The 15,532-nt window shown below is 34.6% G+C and overlaps 1 protein-coding gene across 1 annotated transcript in view; it reads left to right on the forward strand.

The window, feature by feature from the left end:
• Positions 1 to 14,948, forward strand: part of LOC132736883 (histone demethylase UTY-like) — a gene marked incomplete at its 3' end in the record, with an annotated part of 45,529 nt that extends 30,581 nt beyond the window's left edge. Inside the window, 8 exon segments of the mRNA XM_060724130.1 lie at positions 109 to 205; positions 1,562 to 1,688; positions 2,083 to 2,181; positions 11,137 to 11,312; positions 13,037 to 13,124; positions 13,367 to 13,580; positions 14,103 to 14,207; positions 14,850 to 14,948. Coding sequence (XP_060580113.1) covers positions 109 to 205; positions 1,562 to 1,688; positions 2,083 to 2,181; positions 11,137 to 11,312; positions 13,037 to 13,124; positions 13,367 to 13,580; positions 14,103 to 14,207; positions 14,850 to 14,948 — 1,005 coding nt within the window.
• Between the last annotated feature and the right edge of the window lie 584 nt (positions 14,949 to 15,532).

Consider the following 15,532-nt stretch of genomic DNA (forward strand, 5'->3'; position numbering starts at 1 on the left):
ACTGTAACTTTGATGTTTACAGTAAATGTGATGTGACTTTTTCAACATGAATTTGAGAATTGTAATATTTCAAGACATTGAATATGATATAATTTAATGATGTTTCAGGGTAAATATAAGCAGGCAAAGGAAGCATACGAACAGTTCATTAGCTCGGAAGACAGCAGTGAGGACACTTATAAGGCTACAGCAAACAAACAGCTAGGTAAATATGTGTTTATGTAGCTCACTTGAAATCCAACCAGGGAGAGCATTGGATTTTTAATCCAGAGGTCTCTGGTTCAATCCTCTGGCGAGGCAATTTTTCAGAGTTCTGTCTCAAATCTAATGTTTTTCATTGGTCAGTGTACATTCTTCTGTGGCAGTCTATGACCAATCAAATGACTGGATATTTGTTGTTTTAGCGTTGATAATTTCTTTATAACCTCAGACCCTGGACAATTAATCTTGGACATAAAGTCTAATGGTCAATCATTTTGTCTCTCACTGTTGATTAAAATCATAATGTGGGATTAGGAGTAGGTCACCTGCGGAGTTATTGGTAATTACTGGTTAGTTATCCAGGAAAGTCAATTAGGTGAACCAACCAATGAACAAAAATGTAATAATATCAGTATGAAAGGCAAACAAATAAGGTGGAAGGCAAACAAATCAAGTGAAAAGCTAAAAAGGAAAATAGCTAAGATTAGCAACACAGACTATCAGAGTTTTAACCTGTTTACACACAGAAGGTTTGGACTCTGTTTGGATTTGTCTCAAGCAAAATGTTTAGTGGTAGACTAAGTCTCTTGTAAAGTTTTCGTATTTTGCGTGTATTTGTTCTCAATGCCATTGTTCTATCTGTGTCTATGGTATTTGTACAAACAGCATTCAGTTAAAAAAAGTTTTGTTGGGACGATAATCATTTATATTGTACCATTTTTGAAGTTGAAAATTTTTTCTACTTCTAGCTATATAAACGCGCCATATCACAATGCGTTCAATGTTAGCTATTGTGGTTACCTCACTGCTCGTCATCCGTCAGTCAGGATGTACGATAGAAAAAGAATAAAGACCTCGTCTTAGTTGATCGAACTATAACCAGGCAAAATAACAACAAATAACAGTGAGCTGAGAATAATAGACTTTTGTTATGTTCTGATAGTATGAGCCGCATGGCGCTGTATTAGAATATAAAAATGTACCAAAGGACCTGGTTCCTTATCCCGTTGTTGATGTCTGGAGGTCAGTTGGTCCACACTTCGTCTAATCTCCATGCGGATGTTGTCCACTGTTCATCCAAAACTCCATGTGGATGTTGTGTACCACACTTTTCATCCAAAACTATGCGAAAGTTGCGTGCCACACTTCTGACGTTATTAAAAAAACTTTGTTCCTCTGGCTGTCATGCCAACCAAGAGGAAATTATAATGGTCATGTACTGAAACATGTGATGCAAATTATCTTATGCCTTAAATACACGTAATTCTTTGGTTAGATTATGTGCTAATTTTATTTATCAGTACTGTCTATTAGTTATATAATTCTTGTGTTATGAAAAACGTGCTTCATAATATTACAGGTTGGTTATATCACACAGTAAGTTCACTCGGTGAGAAATCTGCTCGGGAAGAATTAGCCATCAAATACCTACAGGAGTCCTTGAAAAACGATAAATCAAACGGACAAACTTGGTACCTACTTGGCAGGTAAGTACATACACTTGAAACCAAAAGTAATTATCTTTTGCCATTAACCTTAGCCAATATTATCAGGCCAACTTGCAAATTCATGCAGTCAAATAAATTGTTTTAAATTGTATGTTATATTTATTTTATTTTGTTTTGTTGGGTTTTTGCATCACACCAACACAGATTAGGTCATATGGCGACTTTCCCGCTTTTGTGGTGGAGGAAGACCTCCGGTGCACTTTAGGCACGATTATTTCAGGCACAGACATGCACCTGAGTAGAACCACCGACATTCCATATTTCATTATAGTTGATACAAATGGTAATCATGTCTGAATTATGTTTAAATAAACAGCATAGATATTAAAAGTTTTGCTCATGACATTGTAAGAGTTGTTTTCTACTATTTCAGGTGTTTTTCAAGCCTTGGAAAAGTTCATGATGCCTTTGTGTCATATCGTAACTCCATCGATAAATCGGAGGCCAGTGCCGACACTTGGTGCTCTATAGGGTATGTAGCTCGTACTTATGTATTCAGTAGTTTATGCTACGCTTTAGAGAGCATTATATTTGTAATCCATAGGTGGATGTTTCGATCCTCAGGCAAAGTGAAATCCATAGGTGGATGTTTCGATCCTCAGGCAAAGTGAAATCCATAGGTTGGTGTTTCGATCCTCAGGCAAAGTGAAATCCATAGGTTGGTGTTTCGATCCTCAGGCAAAGTGAAATCCATAGGTTGGTGTTTCGATCCTCAGGCAAAGTGAAATTTTTCTGTGATATTGATCTTGAAGTTTTATGGTCATTTTTCTCTTTCTGGTGTAAAACATTTGGCATACAAATCAAAGGAAATACAGAATTTATTTGAATTCTATTGTGTTTGAAACTATAAGCGTAAAAAAACAAACCAACTTTAAGTTTCTTGCTCAAGTTAACAACGGTTTTGCCCCTGATTGGGTTCGAACTTATGCATCCAGTTATCTATAGAAAACTAATCTGACACTTTACCACTTAGTCAAGGTGCCACTTCATGTTTTAAGTCTTTAGGGCATCCAGTCTTTACTTTATGCTATGTGTGTTGATATCTACATAGTAATTAAACTTTGTTTTCTGCTATATGTTTTTGTGTTTTGATTGTGAAAAATACAATGCCCCTGAGGTCTATTGGTTCAGTGAGATACTTGTTAGTTGTATGAGATAGAAATTAACTAGTTGAACATTTTAGATTATGATGTATGGCAAGTTTAAGTTTATCACAGAGTTAAGAAGTGTACATGTACTTCAGAGTCTAATGTTTTCAGAGTATTAGGAAATAGTTAATGCTGGATATGTTTGAATTTCTTTACCATTAGAAATGTTATAATGGCATTCCGATTGTACTTTTGTAATGGCATATTCACTGTAGGTCAACTTAATTGAGAAATCTTATAATAGTGTATTTTATCCTTAATAGGCAATCTTTTAATGGTATACTTAATGCTTAAAAAGAGAACATGTACTTAAAAATGCTATAAAATGGTGTACATTTACTTTATCCAGAAACAAGGAATGTCATAATGCTGTAAATTTACTTATTGTGACAAGTCACTTCCGATATTTCATCAATTCATTTGTTCTCTGGAGGTTATAGACCCATTTTAATCTAGACCTTCTTTAATGGCTTGGCAATAATACAGTAAATAATGCACTTAATATTATCTCTACTTAAGTTTCGTTGGCCTACATATTGGAAATCGATGATGACATGATGTTGTGAATGAACGCACTTCCACAATGATTATGCTTTTTGCTTAACCAGCCAAATTAGAAATTGTCTATTTCTAGCAACGAACCAGACATATTTTTTTAGTCTATACTTTTCTAAGAAAAAAAAAGTAGAGCTATTGTCATGACCCTCTCGAAAGCTTTTGGCCTTGGCGTCAGCTTAAATAAATCTTTTTGGAAGGTAGATTTCTCAGAAACTGTCAATGGTTATCACTTCAAAATTTGTATGCATGTCCAATGTCGAAATTTAATGCCATTTCAATTGGTAGATAATTTTAAAATAGTTTATTTCAAAGTTGTGCCGGTTTTCGGACATAATATTTTGCCCCTGTTTACCCTATTTGTGACTGATCATTTCTCAAAAGCTGTCTATGATATTCACTTGGAATACTTCTTTACTTTGTAACAAAGTTGAAAATTAATGTACTTCTAAAGGGAACATAACCACGAAAACCATTTTGCTCAGTTACTGCCCTTTTTTAGGCGTTTTTCAATTACTTGTATACTATCCACCACTGATAAAAGTGGAGTGTACTGTCCACGGACAGGTCTTGTTTAAGGTTTGCTCTATTATAAAATGTCAAAAGTATATTTAACAAATGTAGAAGTGCCCGAGGCCTTAGTTAATTGAATATGCTAGCAGTGATAATGTAATACCAGTCCTGTGATAGGTCAGTATGTGTATTTGAGCTGCGTCATGACAAAACCAACATAATGGGTTTGCGACCAGCATGGATCCAGACCAGCCTGCGCATCCGCGCAGTCTGATCAGAATCCATGCTGTTCGCTATCAGTTTCTCTACTTGTTATAGAGTTGTAAGCGAACAGCATGGATCCTGATCAGACTGCGCGGATGCGCAGGCTGGTCTGGATCCATGCTGGTCGCAAACCCATTATGTTGGTTTTGTCATGACGCGGCTCATTTATGTAGTTTGCCTGGATTATATACTATTGGCTTTAAGTTAACAGTCTACAAATTTTCTAAATCCTATTGAGGGATTGCCTTTAAAGGTTAAGGCATCAGAATTTGCATCTAATATACCCGTAAGAGGCGTGGGACTAAATGGGTTCAAATAACTTGAGTCTATGCATTTCTTAGCTCCAGCAAATGAGCTGGGTTCGAGTTTGTAACACTCGAAGATAGCTGAAATCATCTATGACCTAAATTGTGTTGGTTCACTGTAAATACAAACAAAAACCAAATTTTCTTACATAATGGGCCTTTCTTACATTTATTTGTTTCCTTTACCTATATGATAAAAACACCTTTTCACATTATACTGAAAAAGATCTAAGTTTAGTAGTTGTTGACCTGTACATGGCAAAGTGGTGTTGGAAAATTGGAACTTCCCCAAATAACAAATGTTATGATGAAAATACTTGTAATATATGACAGGCCTACACACTTTTTGACTGACGTCCATACAGTAATAATAACATTTATATATAAACCTACTCATAGTTCTTATAAACTCACAAATAAAAGGGCCTTTGTCTTACAAATATCAAGGCCCTTGCCAGCTATTTTAGGAAAAAGGCCATTGGCCTAATTTTAGAAAAGTAGGATTGAGGAATTTTATTGAAAAACATCCTTGTACTTTAGTTTCACATATTGAAAGCTTGATTGCTTAACAAGTTCTTGCAACTTATATTAATCACTTTTGAGTCTGCTTCCTGGAACCATGCAGTAATGGTGTTATATGAAGAAACATGGTCATGACCCAATTAGGGCTTGAACCCATGATCCCTGGGTTAAGAGGCAGACACCTTAACCATCAGGCCACCGCTTCATTGTACTTAACCATTTAACTGCTGAACTTGTGTATTGTTTTGTCATGTCTTGAATTTTTGAAAAGTCTATTCAAGTGTTAAGGGATTTCAATATCAAAATACATAAACTCAGCTACCAACAGTATAGAGCCTGGTCATACTGCACAATTGACTGTGCAGTATGGCCTGGCTCTATACTAGTGGCAAAGGCCAATCACTTTTGGTTTCAAGCGGTTAAGAATTAAATTTAATTCATGTGTTTGATTATATGATTTTGTCACTTCTTTTAAAGAAACAAGTCAAAACTGTTTCTCTCGGAAATCGATTTTCATTTTGATTTTTTTGGGGGCAGTTGTTAGGAAATTTCTTTCTTAAATTAAAGGATAGAAGAGGATATTTTAGATAGTGGGAATGTTGCCATATAATTATCTCCCCTTGAGGATAATTATGATAATAATTATATTATTATGATCCAACTCATTATAAGTGAATATTAATATGACATTTTAAAAATTGTGAGCCTACTCATGTAATAAAATTAATGTAGACAAAATTATGTAACGTAATTACAAAACCTATTGATAAGCTTTTAGTAAGCCTACTCAAATATGGTATTGACCTATTCTTATATATCATGAAGCTTAACCTATACTTACCAACACCTACATGTAGTGATGATAAACAATATGAATGTAACAATATTAATGTGAACTCCTTGGTGTCCATTTGTGCCTGAAATAATATATGAGGGGGCACCTGAGTTTTTCCTTCACCAGAAAGCAGGAAAAGTCACTACATGACATATTGCATTGTCCGTGCGACTTAAAACCTAACAAAACAATCTGATAAAGCAAAGATAACAAACAAATTAGATTGGAAATTGTTTACTTAGAAATATAAATCTGACATTTTATTTATTATGAGCCTACACAAAGTAAATTGTAAATCTATTTAGCAACTTATAATATACAGTACTTAAAGTAATGAAATACGCCCACACATGCTGGAAATTTACTTACACCATGCAGTGACGAAACACCCACATGTAATTGAAATACCGCCATATATTGAGAAAAAAACACACAATTCTAGAAATACACCCTACACTATCCTGGAAGTACACCCTACACAGTTCTGGAAATACACGCTACACAGTCCAAGAAATACACCCTACACAGTCCTGGAAATACACCCTACACAGTCCTGGAAATACACCCTATACAGTCCTGGAAATACACCCTATACAGTCCTGGAAATACACCCTACACAGTCCTGGAAATACACCATACACAGTCCTGGGAATACACCCTACACTGTCCTGGAAATACACCCTACTCAATCCTGGAAATACACCCTACACTATCCTGGAAGTACACCCTACACTGTCCTGGAAATACACCCTACACAGTCCTGGAAATACACCCTACACTGTCCTGGAAATACACTCTACACAATCCTGGAAATACACCCTACACTATCCTGGAAGTACACCATACACAGTCCTGGAAATACACCCTACACAGTCCTGGAAATACACCCTACACTGTCCTGGAAATACACCCTACACAGTCCTGGAAATACACCATACACAGTCCTGGAAATACACCCTACACAGTCCTGGAAATACACCCTATGTAGTTCTGGAAATACACCCTACACAGTCCTGGAAATACACCCTACACTGTCCTGGAAAACACCTACATAGTCCTGGAAATACACCTACACTGCCCTAGAAATACATCTACACAGTTCTGGAAATACACCCTACACAGTCCAAGAAATACACCCTACACAGTCCAAGAAATACACCCTACACAGTCCTGGAAATACACCTACACAGTCCTGGAAATACACCCTACACAGTCCTGGAAATACACCTACACAGTCCTGGAAATACACCCTACATAGTCCTGGAAATACACCTACATTGTCCTGGAAATACACCTACACTGCCCTGGAAATACACCTACACAGTCCTGGAAATACACCCTACACTGCCCTGGAAATACACCTACACTGCCCTGGAAATACATCTACACAGTTCTGGAAATACACCCTACACAGTCCAAGAAATACACCCTACACAGTCCTCAAAATACATCCTACACAGTCCTGAGAATACCCCTACAAATTGAGAATAAACCTTCACAATGAAAATAAACCTACACATTGAGAATAAACCTACACATTGATGATAAACTTACACAATGAAATTAAACCTACTCATTGAGAATAAACCTACACATTGAAAATAAACCTACACATTGAGAATAAACATAAACATTGAAAATACACCTACACATGGAGAATAAATCTGCATGTATTGAGGCAACCCACTCATTGAGAATGAATTAATATATTGAGAATTCACCCCCATATTGGAAATACACCAACCACTTTCAGGAAAAACACTTGGACAAACTTTTACGTAAACATATTATGAAAGTTTCACTATTTGTTAAAGCAGACGCACTATTAATTATCTCCTACTCATGTTTATTATATATTTATGAATAGACGTAAAGTCACTTGTAATATAGTTACGCACAAATACTATTTATAGACTTGCAAATTTTTTATACTGATATTTATTGGAAAAGTTAACTTAAAATCACGTTGAATGTTTGCGATAGTAATTTGCTTGTGGTATTTACTAGTATATTTAAACAGTCTGTTCTATTTTCTGGAAAAGCTGTTAAAACGGCAGTTTATGATCGTACCATTACAAAAGCAGTGACTGCAGCCAATCATTCGTCTATTCACAATCATTTCTGTCTGACCTATTTTCCATATAAGGAATTATTGATCGACCAATGAAACTTTTGCTACAGTATGTGTGTGACTCTGTGGCTGTGGTATTAAAGCTATGGCTAGAAACGGTGTCAGTATTTTCCAATATTGGTTAGCTCGTAATGTGGTGTAGGGAATGTGAGGAAAGAATGTGAAAAATGTGTACGACTGTTACTCCTGTCTGATAGCCGGTCATTAATCCGGCCTTATAACATCTTCCTGCAGTGGTACTTATTTCGCTCGGACTTGGAAAATGGAAACTTGATTAGATAGTTGATATTGGTTTTTTTTTCCTGGTATAATTGAACGTTCAAACGTGTTTTTACATACCAAGAAAGCTTACTACAATTGCACTTTGTTCTTAATCTGAATAATTTGAACTGTTATTTCTAGTGCAGGACATTTACTCAATGCACTTAAGTTACATATGTTATTCTTGGAAGAAAAAAAGTTTGTTTTTTTTTGAGAGAACAATTTGATAGATTATCATTCACACTTCTTTTTGAATCATGGACTAATTTATAAACTAATTATACTCAGCTGAATACAAGCTGAGGGAGTCGGGTTCATATTTTTAAAACAATCAGAAATAACAGTTTCTTTGAGTAATAACTGAATGAAAGTATTATCATTTATATTGGTATTCAAATGTGCGTTATTTTAAATCGGTGACAGTAAAAAATATTTCTATAAAAGGACGTGTGAAATGTTTGAGGAGATCTGTAAGGAGATATTGTATCGAGGGATGGATTTTAGATACCAGAATGCGTCCTTCGATTGTTATTATAATTCTAGGAAATTCCAAACATGTTACGATCCATACAGGTATTTTACTATGATCTAGATTATTATAAGTTTATATATTCAATAGTTTATATAAGCTATTATTTAAGTTTCTTTGATTCAGATTTTAAAGTACATTTTTTTGTGACACAAAGTGATGTAATGCTTTTATGGTCCACATTGTTTAGATTTTTAGTTTCTGTGATTTTTTTCAATTAAGTTAGTCTTGTGTTTCTATGGTCCATATAGATTACATTTATAGTATCTGTGATTCCTTCAAGTTAGCCTTATGTTTCTATGGTCCATGCAGATTAGCTTTTTAATTTCTGTGATTCTACAGTAAGTCTTGCATTTCTACGGTCCATATAGATTAGATCTATATTATATGTGATTCCTTAATCTAAGTTGATCATCTGTTTCTATGGTTCATATCCATGAAGTTAGACTTATGCTTTCTTGATTTATAGCTTCTGTGATCCCTTCAAATTAGGTGTGTGCTTCTATGGTCCATATAGATTAGACTCATGAATTTCTGAGATCCCTTCAAGGTAGTGGCCATGTAGTACAGTTTCATAGTTACAGTGATGCCTTACATAGATAAGATTAACAGTGACTGTATCTTAGGGCAGTAATGGTAATCTGACTGTATCTGAGGGCAGTTATAGTAATCTGACTGTACCTGAGGGTAGTAATGGTAATCTAACTGTACCTGAGGGCAGTAATGGTAATCTAACTGTACCTTAGGTCAGTTATGGTAATCTGACTGTACCTGAGGCAAGTATAGGTTATACAGCTGTACCTTAGGACAGTTATGGTTATGGGGCATTAACGTTTACTTTGCTGTACCTGAGGGCATTAATTGTAAACTAACTGTACGTAAGGGAGTAATGGATATAATGCTGTGTCTGAAGGCATTAGTTTTTCAATTTTTACACCTATTATTACCCAATTTGGTCAAATCTGAGCAGTCATTTCACCTATCAGGCTTCCTGGATACTTAACTATTCAATATTGGTTATAAATGTACACCTGAGGGCTGTATTGGTTATATAGCTCTTCCTCAAATGGGTTATATAGCTCTTCCTCAAAACGATTCTGGGAACAGTTTAACTACAGTGAAGTTTAAGTGACTCTGTATGGACTTATCAATACCCATGGATGCTCATGTTCTTAGCGAGATATTTGGAGATGGAAGATATTCTGCAGCTTGGCAGATTCGACAATCAATATTGACCTAGTGCTCTACTTTCAAGATAGAAACAGTTCACCCAGCCTCCCTCTCTGTTTCCAATGATGTACAGGCTGTTCATATATTTGGCAGTATTGTTTTGTATGCATTGATTAATAGACAATAGGAGGGAAAAAAAACAGTTAATTTAAGAAGGGAGATCACTAAGATGTGATTCGGTCTTTAAGAATCTGCCTTTTAACTTATAAAGATACAGGGTAGTTGATAAGCAGCTAGAAAATTAGTAGTAGTAGTACTTTCATTCATTCATATAGTTCTAAGTAGCTTCAATTATTTTAAGGGGGCGAGAAAAAGAATAATTATTCTGAGGAAAGCAATCAAGTTTTAAACCAGGACATTGCCACAATTACCCACATGTTATGAAATGCAGTATATATTCATACTTTCTTAGACTTGTGGGAGTTGGAAATCAGTGTGGTATAAATTAAGGCTTCTAGGACATTTGTAAGGAAATTCTTAAAACAAAATTCTGTGAACAAATAAAAGGCTGGCCAGAATTTTAGTTATTTCACAGAGAGTGTTAGTTTAGGTGACTGATTTATAAAATTCACGGAAGTTATTATTTCATATTTATCTGTATTATTTAATCTATTTATGGTATTTTATCTAAGGATTTTAGTGATTGTCTATGCTTTATCTCTCTCTATATATATATATATACAATTATTATGTCAAAGTTTTAGTTATTTATGAGGCTTTATCCATTTATATGAATATCATTTTAAGGTTGTAGCTATTTTATTTTACTTTATCCATTTATATGAGAGTTTAACTATTTTACAATGTTATCAATTTATACAATTGTTATTTCAAGGTTTTAGCTATTATTTGCTATTATTGGCTATCATTATCTATTTAAACAATTGTTATTTCCAGGTTTTAGCTATTATTATCTATTTATACAATAGTTATTTCTAGGTTTAAGCTATTATTAGCTATCATTATCTATTTAAACAATTGTTATTTCCAGGTTTTAGCTATTATTATCTATTTATACAACTATTATATCAAGGTTTTAGCTATTTTACCATGCTTTATCCATTTATATTATTATTTCTCCCAAGGTTTTAGCTATTATTAGCTTTTATCTATTTATACTATTTTGTATTTCAGGGTTCTGTATCAACAACAGAATCAGCCTATGGATGCTTTGCAGGCGTACATCTGTGCGGTGCAGCTCGATAAATCCCATTCAGCGGCGTGGACCGACCTTGGTCTGCTGTATGAAACGTGTAACCAGCCAAAAGACGCTCTTACATGCTACATCAATGCAACAAAAACTGCTAAAGGTTGGTACAGAAATGCTTATTGTTCATTTTATTTACAGTACAAACTCTGCAGAGCAAGACACTTTTGGTGAATTAAGATTGTTGTTGTTGTTCCTGAGAGGCATTGTTTTTAGAGAGGTGAAATCTGTTGTTGTAAAGAGGGTATTGTTCTACAGAGGTTTCCCTTACTTTAAACAGTTATTTAAGACGTTTAAGTGACATCTCAAACTTTAAGGTCCTTAAGGGTCATTAAACTTGAGGATTTTGCACAAAAAATGCAAATATTTTTTGAAAAATGTTAGTTATGAATATTTGCAGCCAGAATGCCTTGCCTAAAGCACAAGTACAGGGCAAGGCCAGTCCGTATGTCTGTGTAGTTGATATCAAACCCTCTCATGTTAACTATGGACAGTCTTATTTTAATGCAGAGCAGGACTAGTTCATTTTAAGTTTTAATTCTGTTGATATTATTTTCAAGAATTTCAAATGGTGATGACAGTATTGGTTATCTTGTACAAAATTTGTCACGTTTTACAACATATGATATCTGTCTGCCTAAATTTAGTTCAGCATTTTATTAAGAAAATATCATTTCTTTAATTATTTTTTCTAACTGAAACACACGTGTTCTCCTGACAATTCTTGTTCTAATGGAAATGTGATCTTGCTGACGTACAGGTTTTCCTTTATTAAAGGGACTCCACTGAGGTTTAAAAGCCTAAAAACATAACATTTGAATTTCTTACATAAATGAGCTGGGCCACTTTAAACAAAAATATATGCAAAGATAGTTAAGAAATATACTGTGATATAAATTGAAAATCGTATTTTTATACTTTTCATAGCCCGATTTGAGTGAAAAGTGTTTAAACGCTTTTCAGTTTAGGTCATTTTTTTACAATTTAAATAATTATTCTGGAAAAACGAAGAGCGCGAATGATCTGAAATTTTGCACAAAGATTAGTGGTCTAAACCTACATCAAATGGTACATTTCTCTGGTAAAAATATTTTCAGTCCCATCATGTCAAAAAACCTCAGTGGAGTCCCTTTAAGTTTCTAATGGAAATTTTTATTTTTTAGTGGTCTGATACCTACCACTATAATTTAAAAACAGAGAAACTATAATTTTAATGGTGGTTCCTGTTGAGACTGTTAAAGTTTTCAATATTAAGCCTTACCCGCTAAATATCTTAAATGGACTTACCCAACTTTCAATCTGGGTCAGATTATCATTTTTAGGGAAAATTTCAAAGTATGTACTTACTGAATAGCAAGAACAGTGCAGACCAAGATCAGACAATATGGACATGCCAGTTGATCTTGGTCTGCACTGGTTGCATGGATAGATTCTGTACATGTAGCTGCCAGTAAGCTTAGGGTTTCTACATTTCTACATGACATACGAATTTCATGTTATATAACAGTTCATTTAATGTGTTAGTTTACAAAATTTGCTGGCTGTTTATTCACAAATGTTGACAAACAGCCATGCCATGGTTCTTGGGATTTGTATTTACTAAATTTAGTGGCAATTTTTGGTGAGAAATATTAGAATAATTAATTCATCAATGAATTTATCTTTGAAGGCTTTAATTATAAATGATGATTTTCAACCAAATGGTCCAATACAGTCAATCTTAAGCACTGAAGCACTCTATCAATTCCACTGTTAGTATAATGTTAACAATTTTATATTCTGTATTTCACAATAATATTATTGTAAAATGAATTTTTGTTTCTTCAGGAGGAATAGTAAATTCAACTTTGAATGGAAAAATAAAGTTTTTGCAGCAACATCTCTCCAAAATACCCATGCAACATCTACAAAACAAGTAAGTAATCACTTAAATACTAAAAAAACTTAATTCAACTTTCAGCTTGCTGGTTTTGATGACTGTGATGTCATATTTCATGTTTTTGCATGTGCTTATGTTCAGCCGGACCTTTTGGCCCTGGGCTGCAAACTCAAACTTGGTCATGTGACTCTCATAACCAGCCGAGATCATGGCTTAACTTTGTTATTATCATAAGTAACAAGTGTATTAATACCTAACTTTATCTTTGAAAATTCCAGGCCAAAGACATTACCCAGCATAGAAGAGGCTTGGGCCCTTCCTATACCTGCCGAACTTACATCTAGACAAGGCTCAGGGACACCACACACAGTACAGAAATCACCTTTGATGCCACAATCGGGCGGGGCAAGTCCGTCTCCAGGACAACAGAACTTTGCCGGTCAAGGTCCAATGCTTGATGACAAGAAGAAAAAAATGCAACCTCGGAAAAGGGTAAGTTTTGAAACTGTAAATTTGTTTGAACATACATTATTTCATGTCGATATCATTAATTTACTTAAAGTTTAATAGGTATTTATGATTTTCTTTTATTTTAATAGATACAGTACATGTATTTTAGGTTAAAATAAAAACATGTTGGCAAAGAATTTTTCACAGACGAGCGTTAACACTGCATGTGGTGTGCTTGCTAAAGTTTTACTCATATAGCAGTTTAAATGGTATCCTACAATCTTCAAATATTTAGTATTCATGTACCTTGCATGGACTTATACCCATGTTTTATGAACTTTGCCTTTCAACGCATTTGAGGCTTAAAACTGAGTTTTCAACTACTTTCCCTCGTAGTTATGGATAGTTTCTGAGTTGTATCAGAGTGGATTTGTTTTGGGGAAGCATTCGCCAATTTTGAAAATGTTATAGGTTGAGATCAAAGCTAAAGTTCAAGAGATTAAACTTTCAGGTTATCTATTAATATCTGCTACCAGTTATTTATGGAGTATTATATGATTTCAGCCATCATCAGAATTGTTGGAGACGAGTCCGACATCTCAACAAGGACCTCCACAATTACTGTCACCACATCAGTTACAGATACTCCATCAGTTACAACAAAATCAGGTAATGCCTCTCACACTTATGAACCCTTAACCTAAAGTAACTAGCCTTTGTGTATGTCACCGGTATAGAACCAGGCCAGTGAGCACTTCTGTGCAGTCTGACCAGGCTGTATACTTATGGTAGCTCAATTTAAATTTTTGGATATTGAAATCCCGTACATTTCAAAAATACTGTACTAAATTGAAAGCTTTACAAATCCATTAACAAGTTTAGCAAATTGAAGGCTCAATGATCCATTCATTACATACACTCAAGATATGTTAATGATATAGACTTGGTTAAAGCACTTCTAAGCTTTAGTTTATTATGAAAATTATGACATCCAAAACCTGTGGATCTTTGAAGTTCACTGTACAATTTTGGTTATTGACTATTCATATTAATACCATGTAACATTTGTGTAATAGAGGTGTAATACCCTGTAAAACTTGTGTAATAGAGGTGCTTTGTTATAATTTGTGAAAGTTTATTTGTAATTTATGAAAGTACAATCATGAGTTGAGAGACAATGTATATATACACTATGACAACAAGACTACACCTTCCCTGATTATCATTCACTATTACCATAGTGCAAACATGTCTACATATTGTAGGGAGTTAGATTGATAGTTATATAATTATCATTATTTTGTGTTACAGGCGAACCTTGATCCGGCACGACGCCAGTTACTACAGGATCTACAACATCAGGTGTATTTACAACAACAGCATGCAAAAATGCAGATGCTCAATCAACAGGTAAATATTGGGCGGAGTACGCACTCTCACAGAATGGTCATGTGACACTTTTCCAGCTTTACTATTGGAAGGATGAGGTGTCCGTGACCGAGTGGTTAAGATTATGGATTTCAAACTACTTGCCACTCACCGCTGTGGGTTTGAATCCTGCCAGGGGCGTAAAGTGAGGAAGCTTTCCATTTAGCTTACAAAGTGTTAGTGGTTATACTCAGGTGCTTTCTTGTGCCTGAATATTGCACAAAAGGGCACTTGAGTTCTTCTTCTACCAATATAGCTGGAAAATTGCCAAAATGACCATTACAGTGTTGGTGTGAATTTAAATAAATGTAAAAGACAGTCAAAAATGGAAGCTTGACGATTCAGGAATTCAGAGGTTAAGCATTGAAGACTACTTATCTAAAAATAATTTTAGGGCAATATCTATTCTTACCTTGATTATCAATGTGACTTTCCAGCAAATCTAAATGGTATAAAAATGTTTGTGTCTTCTTTTAAAAACTCATTTTTAACTAAATAAAACAAAATATTTGTAAGCCTTTGAACTAATGTATTGATAAACATTCCTTTTGGTTACACATGATACA

The sequence above is a fragment of the Ruditapes philippinarum genome, unplaced genomic scaffold, assembly GCF_026571515.1.
Source record: "Ruditapes philippinarum isolate M1 unplaced genomic scaffold, ASM2657151v2 ctg5594_1_1_1_1, whole genome shotgun sequence".
In the NCBI taxonomy this organism is placed as follows: domain Eukaryota; kingdom Metazoa; phylum Mollusca; class Bivalvia; order Venerida; family Veneridae; genus Ruditapes; species Ruditapes philippinarum.